Source organism: Coregonus lavaretus (assembly GCF_964263955.1).
Source record: "Coregonus lavaretus genome assembly, contig: HAP1_SCAFFOLD_1978, whole genome shotgun sequence".
NCBI classification, from domain to species: domain Eukaryota; kingdom Metazoa; phylum Chordata; class Actinopteri; order Salmoniformes; family Salmonidae; genus Coregonus; species Coregonus lavaretus.
The window spans coordinates 55,937-75,711 of record NW_028162503.1 but is presented as its reverse complement, the minus strand read 5'-3'; the positions used below and the strand labels follow the sequence as shown (position 1 = coordinate 75,711).

Genomic DNA, 19,775 nt, shown 5'->3' with positions numbered 1-19,775 from the left:
GCTAGCCCTGCCAGCCAGACACACCGAGCTAGCCCTGCCAGCCAGACACACCGAGCTAGCCCTGCCAGCCAGACACACCGAGCTAGCCCTGCCAGCCAGACACACCGAGCTAGCCCTGCCAGCCAGACACACCGAGCTAGCCCTGCCAGCCAGACACACCGAGCTAGCCCTGCCAGCCAGACACACAGAGCTAGCCCTGCCAGCCAGACACACCGAGCTAGCCCTTCCAGCCAGACACACCGAGCTAGCCCTGCCAGCCAGACACACCGAGCTAGCCCTGCCAGCCAGACACACCGAGCTAGCCCTGCCAGCCAGACACACCGAGCTAGCCCTGCCAGCCAGACACACCGAGCTAGCCCTGCCAGCCAGACACACCGAGCTAGCCCTGCCAGCCAGACACACCGAGCTAGCCCTGCCAGCCAGACACACAGAGCTAGCCCTGCCAGCCAGACACACCGAGCTAGCCCTGCCAGCCAGACACACCGAGCTAGCCCTGCCAGCCAGACACACCGAGCTAGCCCTGCCAGCCAGACACACCGAGCTAGCCCTGCCAGCCAGACACACCGAGCTAGCCCTGCCAGCCAGACACACCGAGCTAGCCCTGCCAGCCAGACACACCGAGCTAGCCCAGCCAGCCAGACACACCGAGCTAGCCCAGCCAGCCAGACACACCGAGCTAGCCCTGCCAGCCAGACACACCGAGCTAGCCCTACCAGCCAGACACACAGAGCCAGCCCCGCCAGCCAGACACACCGAGCTAGCCCTGCCAGCCAGACACACAGAGCTAGCCCTGCCAGCCAGACACACCGAGCTAGCCCTGCCAGCCAGACACACAGAGCTAGCCCTACCAGCCAGACACACAGAGCCAGCCCCGCCAGCCAGACACACCGAGCTAGCCCTGCCAGCCAGACACACCGAGCTAGCCCTGCCAGCCAGACACACCGAGCTAGCCCTGCCAGCCAGACACACCGAGCTAGCCCTGCCAGCCAGACACACCGAGCTAGCCCTGCCAGCCAGACACACCGAGCTAGCCCTGCCAGCCAGACACACCGAGCTAACCCTGCCAGCCAGACACACCGAGCTAGCCCTGCCAGCCAGACACACCGAGCTAGCCCTGCCAGCCAGAGTGAGTCACAGTGAGCTAAGGCTTTGGGATGCATCCCAAAAACGGCACCCTATTCCCTACGGTCAAAAGTAATGCACTGTGTGGCGAATAGGGTACCATTTGGGATGCACTCTGGGTGTTTCTGTTCAAATATTTTTTATTGAACACACACAAGAATGGTGTATAGGTATGAAAGACATGTGTACAGTTCTTATCTAAACATAAGAGAACAGACATGAACAATAAGACCCAGAGTTCTGGACACAAAACAAATATTACAAAACACGACATACAGAACAGGGACAGGTAGAAAGAAAAAGGGTAGATGTAACCCCCCCCCCTCCCCCCCTCCCCCCCTATTCCACCCTATTCCCCTCCCGACTGCTCGAGTGTCGGGGCCAGCACACGCTGCCCAAAGGCATATATAAATATGACAATTGAGAGTGCGTTAAAAAGTACAAATTCACAGCACCGACTGGTCCAGGTAAGAGAGGAAAGGCTGCCAGATTTGATCAAATGTTGATAATTTATTGTTCAGAATATATCTAATTATTTCTAAGTGTACAGTTTTTGCCACTTCGCTGAGCCATAATTTGGTAGAGGGCGCTTCCCTCCTTTTCCAAAACAACAATATTATTTTTTTTGCCGAGATGAGACTGTAAGAGTTGTTTTTGGGAGTTGGTTAATCCGTTTAGGGAGTCGGACACTCCCAGGATTATCAGAAGCGGGTCTGGGTCTATTGAAGTCTCCAGAACTTCAGAGAGGACCCCAAATATTCCACACCAATAACCATACAGACTAGAGCATAGGGACTCTGGGTGTTTCTGAGTCGCTGTGTAGCGTATGTGTCTGGCCTGACCCAAAAAACACATCCCTTTACATTTAGACCTCATTTATCTTGGAGGGGAGAGGAGAGGAGAGGAGAGGAGAGGAGAGGAGAGGAGAGGAGAGGAGAGGAGAGGAGAGGAGAGGAGAGGAGGAGAGGAGAGGAGAGGAGGGGAGAGGAGGGGAGAGGAGGGGAGGAGGGGAGAGGAGGAGAGAGGAGGGGAGAGGAGAGGAGAGGAGGGGAGAGGAGGGGAGAGGAGGAGAGGAGGGGAGAGGAGGAGAGTAGAGGAGGGGAGAGGAGGGGAGAGAAGAGGAGAGGAGAGGAGAGGAGAGGAGAGGAGAGGAGAGGAGAGGAGAGGAGAGGAGAGGAGAGGAGAGGAGAGGAGAGGAGAGGAGAGGAGAGGAGAGGAGAGGAGAGGAGAGGAGAGGAGAGGAGGGGAGAGGAGGGGAGAGGGGAGAGGAGGAGAGGAGGGGAGAGGAGGAGAGTAGAGGAGGGGAGAGGAGGAGAGTAGAGGAGGGGAGAGGAGAAGAGCAGAGGAGGGGAGAGGAGGAGAGTGGAGGAGAGCAGAGGAGGGGAGCGGAGGAGAGTGGAGGAGAGCAGAGGAGGGGAGGAGCTGCTGAGGTAAACGGAGGAGCGGAGAGGAGCAGCACTCACCGTCAAACGCTGTTACGCTGTATAGGGAATAGGTGTCATTTCAGACACAGTAACGGGGGGGCGGGGGGTTGAGAGAGGAACTGGCCAATGACAGCTGACCATGTCTTCTGGGCAGCCAACCAGAGAGCAGAGCTGGGTCAGCAACAGCCAAATAAAGAGCAGGTGGACGAATGAGGAGCGAGAGGGAGGTGATCCGCTAAACGTGTTTGTTTCTGTTCTTCCACAGTACAGTCAGTCAGAGAGAAAGATGGATTGTAGCAGATCAACTACCTAACCATAGGCATTAGACTCTGATCAATTTGATATACGTTATTTCAAAGCTCTGTACCCAAAAAGTGATACATCGTCTTTACATATGACCCTGGCATTAAACAGCCCATGACGTCTTCTATACTGTTGGCTGACTGGGTCAGCCTGTTCTATTCTGATGGTCATTCCAGCCACTACACTTACACTACGGTAATCATGTGCTGCCCCCCAGTGGTCATCTCTCTCATGTATTACTTACCCACAATGCAATGCACTTCAATGACCTCATGGGATTGTTTGCATGAGTTGCAGCTGCAGGGTTGGGCTTTTTGAGTCACAGCTACCACTGACAGTATTCTATATCTCTACTGTGAAAAGGTTAGTTTGGATCGTGGATGCTTACTGACTAAAAGTATATCCCCTTTACCAAAGCACAACATGCATCTATACTGCTGTATATTTCATACATTTATTTCCAAGTCCTTCTCACTGGTTATATTTCATACATTATCCCCAAGTCATTCTTGTGGCCTATATTTCAGACATTATCCCCAAGTCCTTCTTGTGGTTTATATTTCAGACATTATCCCCAAGTCCTTCTTGTGGTCTATATTTCAGACATTACCCCCCAAGTCATTCTTACTCTCTATATTTCAGACATCAAATGAGTGTTGCATGGTATACGGAATCTTCTGTACTTTTTCCAATACTAGAACATGGAAAAACAGTTCAGTACTTCTGTCAAATGTGTCCCATGGATCAACTGTCTGTCTGCGCGGCCGATGACCCCTTATAGCACCCAATATGGCTACTCCACTTAGCCTGCACTGGGAGTCTGGGCTCCATCATGTTACTGGGAGTCTGGGCTCCATCATGTTACTGGGAGTCTGGGCTCCATCATGTTACCTTAGCCTGCACTGGGAGTCTGGGCTCCATCATGTTACCTTAGCCTGCACTGGGAGTCTGGGCTCCATCATGTTACCTTAGCCTGCACTGGGAGTCTGGACTCCATCATGTTACCTTAGCCTGCACTGGGAGTCTGGACTCCATCATGTTACCTTAGCCTGCACTGGGAGTCTGGACTCCATCATGTTACTGGGAGTCTGGGCTCCATCATGTTACCTTAGCCTGCACTGGGAGTCTGGACTCCATCATGTTACCTTAGCCTGCACTGGGAGTCTGGGCTCCATCATGTTACCTTAGCCTGCACTGGGAGTCTGGACTCCATCATGTTACCTTAGCCTGCACTGGGAGTCTGGACTCCATCATGTTACCTTAGCCTGCACTGGGAGTCTGGGCTCCATCATGTTACCTTAGCCTGCACTGGGAGTCTGGGCTCCATCATGTTACCTTAGCCTGCACTGGGAGTCTGGGCTCCATCATGTTACCTTAGCCTGCACTGGGAGTCTGGACTCCATCATGTTACTGGGAGTCTGGGCTCCATCATGTTACCTTAGCCTGCACTGGGAGTCTGGGCTCCATCATGTTACCTTAGCCTGCACTGGGAGTCTGGGCTCCATCATGTTACCTTAGCCTGCACTGGGAGTCTGGGCTCCATCATGTTACTGGGAGTCTGGGCTCCATCATGTTACTGGGAGTCTGGGCTCCATCATGTTACTGGGAGTCTGGGCTCCATCATGTTACTGGGAGTCTGGGCTCCATCATGTTACTGGGAGTCTGGGCTCCATCATGTTACTGGGAGTCTGGGCTCCATCATGTTACTGGGAGTCTGGGCTCCATCATGTTACTGGGAGTCTGGGCTCCATCATGTTACTGGGAGTCTGGGCTCCATCATGTTACTGGGAGTCTGGGCTCCATCATGTTACTGGGAGTCTGGGCTCCATCATGTTACCTTAGCCCCAACATGCTAAACCAGTGAACACACTTGAATAACGCGACACGGCATGTAGAAGATTAAGCTTAATTACTGTTCACATAACAATGTCTAATTTCCCATACAGGCTAGAACAGTATGTGTGTATATATATATATATATATATATATATATATACACACACACATACATATACAGTACCAGTCAAAGGTTTGGACACACCTACTCATTCCAGGGTTTTTCTTTATTTTTTACTATTTTCTACATAATAATAATAGTGAAGACATCAAAACTATGAAATAACACATACGGAATCATGTAGTAACCAAAAATGTGTTAAACAAATCAAAATATTGTTCAAAGTAGCCACCCTTTGCCTTGATGACAGCTTTGAACACTCTTGGCATTCTCTCAACCAGCTTCATGAGGTAGTCACCTGGAATGCATTTCAATTAACAGGTGTGCCTTGTTAAAAGTTAACTTGTGGAATTTATTTCCTTCTTAATGCATTTGAGCCATTCAGTTGTGTTGTGACAAGGTAGGGGGGGTATACAGAAGATAGCCCTATTTGGTAAAAGTCCATATTATGGCAAGAACAGCCCAAATAAGAAACACGAGCAACGGACATTAGACCTGGAAATGTGTCCTTTGGTCTGGTGACTCCACCCGACCTCAACCCAATTGAGATGGTTTGGGATGAGTTGGACCACAGAGTGAAGGAAAAGCAGCCAATAAGTGCTCAGCATATGTGGGAACTCCTTCAAGACTGTTGGAAAAGCATTCCAGGTGAAGCTGGTTGAGAGAATGCCAAGAGTGTCCAAAGCTGTCATCAAGGCAAAGGGTGGCTATTTGAAGAGTCTCAAATATAAAATATATTTTGATTTGTTTAACACTTTTTTGGTTACAACATGATTCCATATGTGTTATTTCATAGTTTTGATGTCTTCACTATTATTCTACAATGTAGAAAATAGTAAAAATAAAGAAAAACCCTGGAATGAGTAGGTGTGTCCAAACTTTTGACTGGTACTGTATGTATGTATGTATGTATGTATGTATGTATGTATGTATGTATGTATGTATGTATGTATGTATGTATGTATGTATGTATGTATGTATGTATGTATGTATGTATGTATGTATATATATATATATATATATATATATATATATATATATATATATATATATATATATATATACACACACATACATAAACATATACATACAGTGTCTTTGGAAAGTAATCAGACTCCTTGACTTTTTCCACATTGTTAAGTTACAGCCTTATTCTAAAATTGATTCAATAAATAAAAATCCTCAGCAACCTACACACAATACCCTATAACGACAAAGTGAAAACAGGTTGAGTAATTTTTTGCAAATGTATTAAAAACAAAAAACAGAAATACTTTATTTACATAAGTATTCAGACCCTTTGCTATGAGACTCGAAATTGAGCTCAGTTGCATCCTGTTTCCATTGATCATCCTTGAGATGTTTCTACAACTTGATTGGAGTCCACCTGTGGTAAATCCAATTGATTGGACATGATTTGGAAAGGTACACAACTGTCTATATAAGGTCCCACAGTTAACAGTGCATGTCAGAGCAAAAACCAAGCCATGAGGTCGAAGGAATTGTCCGTAGAGCTCCGAGACAGGATTGTGTCGAGGCACAGATCTGGGGAAGGGTACCAAAACATTTCTGCAGCATTGAAGGTCCCAGAGAACACTGTGGCCTCCATCATTCTTAAATGGAAGAAGTTTGGAACCACCAAGACTCTTCTCAGAGCTGGGCGCCCAGCCAAACTGAGCAATCGGGGGAGAAGGGCCTTGGTCAGGGAGGTGACCAAGAACCCGATGGTCACTCTGACAGAGCTCTAGAGTTCCTCTGTGGAGATGGGAGAACCTTCCAGAAGGACAACCATCTCTGCAGCACTCCACCAATCAGGCCTTTATGGTAGAGTGGCCAGACGGAAGCCACTCCTCGGTAAAAAGCACATGACAGCCCGCTTGGAGTTTGCCAAAAGGCACCTAAAGGTCTGTCACACCACGTGAAACAAGATTCTCTGGTCTGATGAAACCAAAATTGAACTCTTTGGCCTGAATGCCAAGCGTCACGTCTGGAGGAAATCTGGCACCATCCCTACGGTGAAGCATGGTGATGGCAGCATCATGCTGTGGGGATGTTTTTCAGCGGCAGGGACTAGGAGACTAGTCAGGATTGCGGGAAAGATGAACGGAGCAAAGTACAGAGAAATCCTTGATGAAAACTTGCTCCAGAGCGCTCAGGACCTCAGACTTGGGGCAAAGGTTCACCTTCCGAAAGAACAATGAACCTTAGCACACAGCCAAGACAACACAGGAGTGGCTTCGGGACAAGTCTGTGAATGTCCTTGAGTGGCCCAGCCAGAGCCTGGACTTGAACCTGATCGAACATCTCTGGAGAGACCTGAAAATAGCTGTGCAGCAACGCTCCCTATCCAACCTGACAGAGCTTGAGAGGATCTGCAGAGAAGAATGGGAGAAACTCCCCAAATACAGGTGTGCCAAGCTTGTAGCGTCATACCAAAGAAGACTCGAGGCTGTAATCGCTGCCAAAGGTGCTTCAACAAAGTACTGAGTAAAGGGTCTGAATACGTATGTAAACGTGATATCATTTATTTATTTTTAAATATAAATTAGCAAACATTTCTAAAAACCTGTTTTTGCTTTGTCATTATGGGGTATTGTGTGTAGATTGATAAGGGGGAAAAAACTATTTAATCCATTTTAGAATAAGGCTGTAACGTAACAAAATGTGGAAAAAGTCAAGGGGTCTGAATGCACTGTATATATTATTATGGTATGTATTACCTGCCATGGCGATGCCTCCCAGCCCTGTACTGTGGTGATGCATATTGGACCTACTGGGCAGCATCAGGTCCAGGAAGCTGCTGTGTTGTGACACCGAGGCAGACGGCGTGTGGTTGCCGCCGAAGTGCGTCGTGAAGCTATTGCGTGTCGGGGCTACAGCTGTGGAGGACGTCATCCAGGGGTGACGGTTGGTCTGTGATGATGAAGACGAGGAGGAGGAGGAGGAGGAGGATGAAGGTGGCGGCTGTCCGGGGAAGCTGAAGGAGTTATAGACAGCCCGTTGTTGAGGGTGGTGGTGGTGCTGGTGGTGCATCTGGGAGAAGCTGTGATTACTACTGAAACCAGACAGACCAGAGTTCAGCCCAGAGAAGTGGTTATGGGATATCAGCCCTCCAGGGGGACCAGGGCCAGTTTTGGTGGGTAGAGAGGAGAGGAGTGAGTGGTGGGGGTAGAAGGGACCAGGGGAGAGGGACAGAGACGGGAGGCTGTCCTGAATGCTGAGCTCCTTCTCTATGAGGTCCTCCAGGGCTTTACGGGTGATGTCGAAGGGATCAAATCCCAGGTCGTCTTCTGAGGTCTGTTGTTTGGATGAGCCGAAGCCGAACGCTGCCTGCCAGTCTGTTGAGGACGATACTGGGATGGTATCTGGAGGAGGAGAGATGGGGGGGGAGAGAGGGGGGGAGAGAGATGGGGGGGGAGAGAGGGAGGGAAGAGCTAGATATTAGTGATGTCATGTTTAACAGAGAAAAAGCTTTTAACTCCTCTCATTCATACACAAACAAACAAGACCTCATCACCAGGCTAGACTGCCTCATCACCAGGCTAGACTGCCTCATCACCAGGCTAGACTGCCTCATCACTAGGCTAGACTGCCTCATCACTAGGCTAGACTGCCTCATCACTAGGCTAGACTGCCTCATCACTAGCTAGACTGCCTCATCACTAGGCTAGACTGCCTCATCACCAGGCTAGACTGCCTCATCACCAGGCTAGACTGCCTCATCACCAGGCTAGACTGCCTCATCACCAGGCTAGACTGCCTCATCACTAGGCTAGACTGCCTCATCACTAGGCTAGACTGCCTCATCACCAGGCTAGACTGCCTCATCACCAGGCTAGACTGCCTCATCACTAGGCTAGACTGCCTCATCACTAGGCTAGACTGCCTCATCACTAGGCTAGACTGCCTCGTCACTAGGCTAGACTGCCTCGTCACTAGGCTAGACTGCCTCATCACTAGGCTAGACTGCCTCATCACTAGGCTAGACTGCCTCATCACCAGGCTAGACTGCCTCATCACTAGGCTAGACTGCCTCATCACTAGGCTAGACTGCCTCATCACTAGGCTAGACTGCCTCGTCACTAGGCTAGACTGCCTCGTCACTAGGCTAGACTGCCTCATCACTAGGCTAGACTGCCTCATCACTAGGCTAGACTGCCTCATCACTAGGCTAGACTGCCTCATCACTAGGCTAGACTGCCTCGTCACTAGGCTAGACTGCCTCATCACTAGGCTAGACTGCCTCATCACTAGGCTAGACTGCCTCATCACTAGGCTAGACTGCCTCATCACTAGGCTAGACTGCCTCATCACTAGGCTAGACTGCCTCATCACTAGGCTAGACTGCCTCATCACTAGGCTATACTGCCTCATCACTAGCTAGACTGCCTCATCACTAGGCTAGACATTTGGACTCACAAATAAAATCACCATTAAATCAATTAGATTAAATGATCAAAAAGAGTATAGATCTCCCATTCATAACGTATTCAGATAGAAAATAGATACTTTTGTAATCTATAATGCAGGTAGGGTCCCCACTCTACCTGATGTGAAGAGGCTGTGTGGTTCGGGTGCGGTGGGCCAGGTGTCGTGGTTGTTATGCGTGGCGGCGCTGGGGATGGGGTTAGGATGGCGGAAGTTACTATTGTCTGAGAACAGAGACTGGGACTCGGCGGCAGCCCCCTGGAAGGGAGAACGGGCAGTCAGACCAGCTACACTGATGGGAACCACTTGGTTGGCTTTGGAGAAACCAGGAGGGCCGGGGAGGACAGGAGGGGGCGACGGAGAGTCACTGTCTGGGAGCTGAGAGAGAGAGAGAGATGGGGGAGGAAGAGAGAGATGAGAGAGAGAGATGGAGGGAGGGAGAGAGAGAGAGAGGGGAGGGAGGGAGATATGGGGGAGGGAGGGAGGGAGTCAGTCTGATCTTGATCATATTAGAATGAATAAACTGAATAAACATTTACATTTACATTTACATTTACGTCATTTAGCAGACGCTCTTATCCAGAGCGACTTACATGAGCAATTAGGGTTAAGTGCCTTGCTCAAGGGCACATCGGCAGATTTTTCACCTAGTCGGCTCGGGGATTAGAACCAGCGACCTTTCGATTACTGGCACAACGCTCTTAGCCACTAAGCTACCTGCCGCCCCGACCATTAGTCAGCAACACTGATTAGTTTAATGAAAGAAAATAGCTTTTCAAATCAGGATGTCTAGGAGGCAACAGATAAGCTGCTGCTCTGCAGATTCCCATCTACCAAGTCTGAGGTCAAATAAATACTGACCAACATTGACATCACATTCCGAGCCCTGAACAGACTAAAGGTTGTCAGTCTTACCAGGTTGTGATGTTCTGAGGAGTCTCCATGTTGTGTGGCACTACTACTGATGAAGTCTGGCAGAGCGTCACCGGGGCTGAAAGACACAGCAACCTGTTGTTAGAACCACCATGGTGTGGCGAGGATGACCACAGAGCAACCTGTTGTTAGAACCACCACGGTGGGGCGAGGATGACCACAGAGCAACCTGTTGTTAGAACCACCACGGTGGGGCGAGGATGACCACAGAGCAACCTGTTGTTAGAACCACCATGGTGTGGCGAGGATGACCACATAGCCACAATGTCTAAATACACTACATGACCAAAAGCATGTGGACACCTGCCCGTCCAACATCTCATTCCAAAATCATGGGCATTAACATGAAGTTGGTCCCCCCCCCCTTTGCTGCTATAACAGCCTCCACTCTTCTGTGAAGGCTTTCCACTAGATGTTGGAACATTGCTGCGGGGACTTGCTTCCATTCAGCCACAAGAGCATTAGTGAGGTCGGGCACTGATGTTGGGCGATTAGTAGATGACAGATAACAGCAACGCCAGTAGATGACAGATAACAGCAACACCAGTAGATGACAGATAACACCAGTAGATGATAGATAACAGCAACACCAGTAGATGACAGATAACAGCAACACCCGTAGATGATAGATAACAGCAACACCAGTAGATGACAGATAACAGCAACACCAGTAGATGACAGATAACACCAGTAGATGACAGATAACACCAGTAGATGACAGATAACAGCAACACCAGTAGATGACAGATAACAGCAACACCAGTAGATGACAGATAACAGCAACACCAGTAGATGACAGATAACACCAGTAGATGATAGATAACAGCAACACCAGTAGATGACAGATAACAGCAACACCAGTAGATGACAGATAACAGCAACACCAGTAGATGACAGATAACAGCAACACCAGTAGATGACAGATAACACCAGTAGATGACAGATAACACCAGTAGATGACAGATAACAGCAACACCAGTAGATGACAGATAACAGCAACACCAGTAGATGACAGATAACAGCAACACCAGTAGATGACAGATAACACCAGTAGATGACAGATAACAGCAACACCAGTAGATGACAGATAACACCAGTAGATGACAGATAACAGCAACACCAGTAGATGACAGATAACAGCAACACCAGTAGATGATAGATAACAGCAACACCAGTAGATGATAGATAACAGCAACACCAGTAGATGACAGATAACAGCAACACCAGTAGATGATAGATAACAGAAACACCAGTAGATGACAGATAACAGCAACACCAGTAGATGACAGATAACAGCAACACCAGTAGATGACAGATAACAGCAACACCAGTAGATGACAGATAACAGCAACACCAGTAGATGACAGATAACACCAGTAGATGAGAGATAACAGCAACACCAGTAGATGACAGATAACAGCAACACCAGTAGATGACAGATAACACCAGTAGATGACAGATAACAGCAACACCAGTAGATGACAGATAACACCAGTAGATGACAGATAACAGCAACACCAGTAGATGACAGATAACAGCAACACCAGTAGATGACAGATAACAGCAACACCAGTAGATGACAGATAACAGCAACACCAGTAGATGACAGATAACACCAGTAGATGACAGATAACAGCAACACCAGTAGATGACAGATAACACCAGTAGATGACAGATAACAGCAACACCAGTAGATGACAGATAACACCAGTAGATGATAGATAACAGCAACACCAGTAGATGACAGATAACAGCAACACCAGTAGATGACAGATAACACCAGTAGATGACAGATAACAGCAACACCAGTAGATGATAGATAACAGCAACACCAGTAGATGACAGATAACAGCAACACCAGTAGATGACAGATAACACCAGTAGATGACAGATAACACCAGTATATGATAGATAACAGCAACACCAGTAGATGACAGATAACAGCAACACCAGTAGATGACAGATAACAGCAACACCAGTAGATGACAGATAACAGCAACACCAGTAGATGATAGATAACAGCAACACCAGTAGATGACAGATAACAGCAACACCAGTAGATGACAGATAACAGCAACACCAGTAGATGACAGATAACAGCAACACCAGTAGATGACAGATAACAGCAACACCAGTAGATGACAGATAACAGCAACACCAGTAGATGATAGATAACAGCAACACCAGTAGATGATAGATAACAGCAACACCAGTAGATGACAGATAACAGCAACACCAGTAGATGACAGATAACAGCAACACCAGTAGATGACAGATAACAGCAACACCAGTAGATGACAGATAACAGCAACACCAGTAGATGATAGATAACAGCAACACCAGTATATGATAGATAACAGCAACACCAGTAGATGACAGATACCAGCAACACCAGTAGATGACAGATAACAGCAACACCAGTAGATGACAGATAACAGCAACACCAGTAGATGACAGATAACAGCAACACCAGTAGATGATAGATAACACCAGTAGATGACAGATAACAGCAACACCATCAGAGCATCTTGGAGGTTTGAAGGAGTTATTCTGGAACAGGATGAATTAAAATTCTACTTCTCTCTTGACATCTAATGTTAGTCATTTTTCTTTGACTGTTTCAAAACGTTTCAGTTCACCCTTTAGAAAATAAGCTGTGTGTAAATGGGTTAGGGAGTTAATATGTCAGTGGATGGATGTTTAGGGCTGCGGCACACAGAGAGATGGAGCGTCGTATACAGTGCCTTACAACATTTTAGCTACTCAAAAGTATGTAGAAGTACGTGTGAAAACGACGCTCCGTCGCTGCGCTTTCATAAATTGCGTGAAGTGTGTACGGTCCTTTACCTGGGGGGGTCACAGCTTGAGGAGAAGGGTGAGAGGCCAGACACAGAGCCCAGACCCAGACCCACGTCACATTCCGGTCCATCCGGTGGCATGTGGTCAGAGTCCAACGGCGGGCTCTTACGGTGCTCTGACAGACCATTGGTTGTCTTCCCCGTGGGTTGTAACGTTGGCCAAACGTCTTGTCCATGACTACTGTTACTGTTGGATCTGTAGAGAAGAGGAGAGAGGGAAAGAGAGAGAGGGGGAAAGAGGGGAAGAGAGATAGAAGGAGAGAGAGGGGGAAAGAGGGAAAGAGAGAGAGGGGGAAAGAGGGGAAGAGAGATATAAGGAATAGAGAGGGGGAAAGAGGGGAAGGAATAGTGAGTAATTGGGGGGAAAGGAGGAGGGGCAGAGAAGGAAGACTAATGTACCACGAGTCAAGAGTCAATCTCAGCTCTTCAAAAGACATCAGTCAAGTGTCAGGCATCAAAATGGAGCCCAGGTTAGCCTACCTCTGTAAAGAGCTGGAGTTAGAGCTCTTAGCCTACCTCTGTAAAGAGCTGGAGTTAGAGCTCTTAGCCTACCTCTGTAAAGAGCTGGGTGTAGAGCTCTTAGCCTACCTCTGTAACGAGCTGGGGTTAGAGCTCTTAGCCTACCTCTGTAAAGAGCTGGGTGTAGAGCTCTTAGCCTACCTCTGTAAAGAGCTGGGTGTAGAGCTCTTAGCCTCCCTCTGTAACGAGCTGGGGTTAGAGCTCTTAGCCTCCCTCTGTAAAGAGCTGGGTTTAGAGCTCTTAGCCTACCTCTGTAAAGAGCTGGGTGTAGAGCTCTTAGCCTACCTCTGTAAAGAGCTGGGGTTAGAGCTCTTAGCCTACCTCTGTAAAGAGCTGGGTGTAGAGCTCTTAGCCTCCCTCTGTAAAGAGCTGGGTGTAGAGCTCTTAGCCTCCCTCTGTAAAGAGCTGGGTGTAGAGCTCTTAGCCTCCCTCTGTAAAGAGCTGGGTGTAGAGCTCTTAGCCTACCTCTGTAAAGAGCTGGGTGTAGAGCTCTTAGCCTCCCTCTGTAAAGAGCTGGGTGTAGAGCTCTTAGCCTCCCTCTGTAAAGAGCTGGGTGTAGAGCTCTTAGCCTCCCTCTGTAAAGAGCTGGGTGTAGAGCTCTTAGCCTCCCTCTGTAAAGAGCTGGGTGTAGAGCTCTTAGCCTACCTCTGTAAAGAGCTGGGTGTAGAGCTCTTAGCCTCCCTCTGTAAAGAGCTGGGTGTAGAGCTCTTAGCCTACCTCTGTAAAGAGCTGGGTGTAGAGCTCTTAGCCTACCTCTGTAAAGAGCTGGGTGTAGAGCTCTTAGCCTCCCTCTGTAAAGAGCTGGGTGTAGAGCTCTTAGCCTCCCTCTGTAAAGAGCTGGGTGTAGAGCTCTTAGCCTCCCTCTGTAAAGAGCTGGGTGTAGAGCTCTTAGCCTCCCTCTGTAAAGAGCTGGGGTTAGAGCTCTTAGCCTACCTCTGTAAAGAGCTGGGTGTAGAGCTCTTAGCCTCCCTCTGTAAAGAGCTGGGGTTAGAGCTCTTAGCCTACCTCTGTAAAGAGCTGGGTGTAGAGCTCTTAGCCTACCTCTGTAAAGAGCTGGGGTTAGAGCTCTTAGCCTCCCTCTGTAAAGAGCTGGGTGTAGAGCTCTTAGCCTACCTCTGTAAAGAGCTGGGGTTAGAGCTCTTAGCCTACCTCTGTAAAGAGCTGGGGTTAGAGCTCTTAGCCTCCCTCTGTAAAGAGCTGGGGTTAGAGATCTTAGCCTACCTCTGTAAAGAGCTGGGGTTAGAGATCTTAGCCTACCTCTGTAAAGAGCTTGGTGTAGAGCTCTTAGCCTACCTCTGTAAAGAGCTGGGGTTAGAGCTCTTAGTCTACCTCTGTAAAAAGCTGGGGTTAGAGCTCTTAGCCTACCTCTGTAAAGAGCTGGGGTTAGAGCTCTTAGCCTACCTTTGTAAAGAGCTGGGGTTAGAGCTCTTAGCCTACCTCTGTAAAAAGCTGGGGTTAGAGCTCTTAGCCTACCTCTGTAAAGAGCTGGGTGTAGAGCTCTTAGCCTCCCTCTGTAAAGAGCTGGGTGTAGAGCTCTTAGCCTACCTCTGTAAAGAGCTGGGTGTAGAGCTCTTAGCCTCCCTCTGTAAAGAGCTGGGTGTAGAGCTCTTAGCCTACCTCTGTAAAGAGCTGGGTGTAGAGCTCTTAGCCTACCTCTGTAAAGAGCTGGGTGTAGAGCTCTTAGCCTCCCTCTGTAAAGAGCTGGGTGTAGAGCTCTTAGCCTCCCTCTGTAAAGAGCTGGGGTTAGAGCTCTTAGCCTCCCTCTGTAAAGAGCTGGGGTTAGAGCTCTTAGCCTCCCTCTGTAAAGAGCTGGGGTTAGAGCTCTTAGCCTCCCTCTGTAAAGAGCTGGGTGTAGAGCTCTTAGCCTCCCTCTGTAAAGAGCTGGGTGTAGAGCTCTTAGCCTCCCTCTGTAAAGAGCTGGGGTTAGAGCTCTTAGCCTCCCTCTGTAAAGAGCTGGGTGTAGAGCTCTTAGCCTCCCTCTGTAAAGAGCTGGGTGTAGAGCTCTTAGCCTCCCTCTGTAAAGAGCTGGGTGTAGAGCTCTTAGCCTACCTCTGTAAAGAGCTGGGGTTAGAGCTCTTAGCCTCCCTCTGTAAAGAGCTGGGGTTAGAGCTCTTAGCCTACCTCTGTAAAGAGCTGGGTGTAGAGCTCTTAGCCTACCTCTGTAAAGAGCTGGGTGTAGAGCTCTTAGCCTACCTCTGTAAAGAGCTGGGTGTAGAGCTCTTAGCCTACCTATGTAAAGAGCTGGGGTTAGAGCTCTTAGCCTACCTCTGTAAAGAGCTGGGGTTAGAGCTCTTAGCCTACCTCTGTAAAGAGCTGGGGTTAGAGCTCTTGGTCGTCTCCCCTCCTGAGGCCTGGGTGGTAAAGATGGGGTTCTGGTACAGATCCTGTAACAGCTTCTGCTCATACTCCTGGTGCTTCCCCACCTGACAGACGACACAAAGCAACACAAGGACCAGGTTAGGAGGGTCAAACCTGGTGTGCAGTCCACACTAGTCTGCACTACTACAACCTTGGACTTCCTAGTTCATCGCCTCCCGCCTCCTCGCCGCCTCCTCAACCCCTATTGGAGGAGAACGTCCCAGGTCCCTCCCCTCAGACCTTCTACAATGCGTTTTGAGGTAGGATGTGAGGATTGGAGGAAAGATGAATTGAGAAAGAGCCTTACTAAAGTATTGAATTGGTCAGCTTACCTGCATTTCCTCTTTGGTGAAGCTGGCCGCCTCATCCCCCAGCTCGTGGAGATACATGCAGTCAGGCTTGGGACACTGCGTGCTCTTTAGAAAGTAGCTGCAGTATTTTGTAGTCCCTAACGAAGCCTGTAGAAAACAACAGTTCTTTAGGTCAATCAAACTAGGCACCAGACATCCACATGTACTACACACGCTTGGCAATAATTCCCCCAAGACGGGGATCTTGATTGAACACCAAGTGGAAAAATGGGAAATGTCTTCATATCCTCAACAAAATGAAAAGTAAAACCCCTTTCAAACCAAGACGAAAAGTCGTTATCTTTACCACCAACTTGTTCTCCAACTTTTCTTTATTTTGGAAAAGGTATTGCCGGTAACAAAGCCTGTACTTTTATTTCCGCCAACTGAGGAAGTCATGAATGCGGTAATATGTTTAAGAGTCCCGCTAACGCCTCAGTGTAAACCTCCCCTTTCATCTTACCTGCTTCGGCACGCATTAAAATCAGGAACATTCTATTGTTGTTGTCCAACATCAAACTTGTCCTTGTCATTATGAAAAACGGCATGACATCTCATCAGCATCCTGGTCCAAACAGTCTGCATGACATCTCATCAGCCTGGTCCAAACAGTCTGCATGACATCTCATCAGCCTGGTCCAAACAGTCTGCATGACATCTCATCAGCCTGGTCCAAACAGTCTGCATGACATCTCATCAGCATCCTGGTCCAAACAGTCTGCATGACATCTCATCAGCCTGGTCCAAACAGTCTGCGTGACATCTCAGCATCCTGGTCCAAACAGTCTGCATGACATCTCATCAGCCTGGTCCAAACAGTCAGCATGACATCTCATCAGCATCCTGGTCCAAACAGTCTGCATGACATCTCATCAGCCTGGTCCAAACAGTCTGCATGACATCTCATCAGCATCCTGGTCCAAACAGTCTGCATGACATCTCATCAGCATCCTGGTCCAAACAGTCTGCATGACATCTCATCAGCCTGGTCCAAACAGTCTGCATGACATCTCATCAGCCTGGTCCAAACAGTCTGCATGACATCTCATCAGCATCCTGGTCCAAACAGTCTGCGTGACATCTCATCAGCATCCTGGTCCAAACAGTCTGCGTGACATCTCATCAGCCTCCTGGTCCAAACAGTCTGCGTGACATCTCATCAGCCTGGTCTAAACAGTCTGCGTGACATCTCATCAGCCTGGTCCAAACAGTCTGCATGACATCTCATCAGCATCCTGGTCCAAACAGTCTGCATGACATCTCATCAGCATCCTGGTCCAAACAGTCTGCATGACATCTCATCAGCATCCTGGTCCAAACAGTCTGCATGACATCTCATCAGCATCCTGGTCCAAACAGTCTGCATGACATCTCATCAGCATCCTGGTCCAAACAGTCTGCATGACATCTCATCAGCCTGGTCCAAACAGTCTGCATGACATCTCATCAGCATCCTGGTCCAAACAGTCTGCGTGACATCTCATCAGCATCCTGGTCCAAACAGTCTGCGTGACATCTCATCAGCATCCTGGTCCAAACAGTCTGCGTGACATCTCATCAGCATCCTGGTCCAAACAGTCTGCGTGACATCTCATCAGCCTGGTCTAAACAGTCTACATGACATCTCATCAGCATCCTGGTCCAAACAGTCTGCATGACATCTCATCAGCATCCTGGTCCAAACAGTCTGCATGACATCTCATCAGCATCCTGGTCCAAACAGTCTGCATGACATCTCATCAGCCTGGTCCAAACAGTCTGCATGACATCTCATCAGCCTGGTCCAAACAGTCTGCATGACATCTCATCAGCATCCTGGTCCAAACAGTCTGCATGACATATCATCAGCATCCTGGTCCAAACAGTCTGCATGACATCTCATCAGCATCCTGGTCCAAACAGTCTACATGACATCTCATCAGCCTGGTCCAAACAGTCTGCATGACATCTCATCAGCATCCTGGTCCAAACAGTCTGCATGACATCTCATCAGCATCCTGGTCCAAACAGTCTGCATGACATCTCATCAGCCTGGTCCAAACAGTCTGCATGACATCTCATCAGCATCCTGGTCCAAACAGTCTGCATGACATCTCATCAGCATCCTGGTCCAAACAGTCTGCATGACATCTCATCAGCCTGATCCAAACAGTCTAGATGACATCTCATCAGCATCCTGGTCCAAACAGTCTGCATGACATCTCATCAGCCTGACCCAAACAGTCTGCATGACATCTCATCAGCATCCTGGTCCAAACAGTCTGCATGACATCTCATCAGCATCCTGGTCCAAACAGTCTGCATGACATCTCATCAGCCTGGTCCAAACAGTCTGCATGACATCTCATCAGCCTGGTCCAAACAGTCTGCATGACATCTCATCAGCATCCTGGTCCAAACAGTCTGCATGACATCTCATCAGCATCCTGGTCCAAACAGTCTGCATGTCATCTCATCAGCATCCTGGTCCAAACAGTCTGCATGTCATCTCATCAGCATCCTGGTCCAAACAGTCTGCATGACATCTCATCAGCATCCTGGTCCAAACAGTCTGCATGACATCTCATCAGCATCCTGGTTCTAACAGTCTGCATGACATGGCAGCAGCCTGGTCCAAACAGTCTGCATGACATCTCATCAGCCTGGTCCAAACAGTCTGCATGACATCTCATCAGCCTGGTCCAAACAGTCTGCATGACATCTCATCAGCATCCTGGTCCAAACAGTCTGCATGACATCTCATCAGCATCCTGGTCCAAACAGTCTGCATGACATCTCATCAGCATCCTGGTCCAAACAGTCTGCATGACATCTCATCAGCCTGGTCTAAACAGTCTGCATGACATCTCATCAGCATCCTGGTCCAAACAGTCTGCATGACATCTTATCAGCCTGGTCCAAACAGTCTGCATGACATCTCATCAGCCTGGTCCAAACAGTCTGCATGACATGGCAGCAACCTGGTCCAAACAGTCTGTATATGTCAATCTAACAAGCCAGGCAACTAAAATCAACTTTCTAGACAGTTTTGGTTAGTTGCTAGATTGTTAACTAGCTATCCAGCTCATATAATTACCAGAACATACCTGACAACATTTGAGTTTAACTGTAGCCACATTTTTATTGACCATAACAGAAAAATTAAACACATTACAAGGTAATTATTTACAAGTATGGTGAGCTGCTAACTAAAGTATGGTGAGCTGCTAACTAAAGTATGGCGAGCTGCTAACTAAAGTATGGTGAGCTGCTAACTAAAGTATGGTGAGCTGCTAACTAAAGTATGGCGAGCTGCTAACTAAAGTATGGTGAGCTGCTAACTAAAGTATGGCGAGCTGCTAACTAAAGTATGGCGAGGTGCTAACTAAAGTATGGCGAGCTGCTAACTAAAGTATGGCGAGCTGCTAACTGAAGTATGGCGAGCTGCTAACTAAAGTATGGCGAGGTGCTAACTAAAGTATGGCGAGCTGCTAACTGAAGTATGGCGAGCTGCTAACTGAAGTATGGCGAGCTGCTAACTGAA

At 48.4% G+C, this 19,775-nt stretch overlaps 1 protein-coding gene across 1 annotated transcript in view; it reads right to left on the bottom strand.

Moving 5' to 3' along the window:
* LOC311119193 (CCR4-NOT transcription complex subunit 4-like) overlaps nucleotides 1–19,775 on the bottom strand; it is a gene marked incomplete at its 3' end in the record, with an annotated part of 78,225 nt that overhangs the window by 8,058 nt on the left and 50,392 nt on the right. Inside the window, exons 6-11 of the mRNA XM_084193927.1 lie at nucleotides 16,235–16,360; nucleotides 15,846–15,967; nucleotides 13,015–13,221; nucleotides 10,150–10,225; nucleotides 9,354–9,612; nucleotides 7,527–8,171 (exon numbers count right to left, since the gene is read on the bottom strand). Of these exons, the coding sequence (XP_084050053.1) occupies nucleotides 7,527–8,171; nucleotides 9,354–9,612; nucleotides 10,150–10,225; nucleotides 13,015–13,221; nucleotides 15,846–15,967; nucleotides 16,235–16,360 (1,435 nt within the window). The remainder of the gene's footprint in view (nucleotides 1–7,526; nucleotides 8,172–9,353; nucleotides 9,613–10,149; nucleotides 10,226–13,014; nucleotides 13,222–15,845; nucleotides 15,968–16,234; nucleotides 16,361–19,775) is intronic.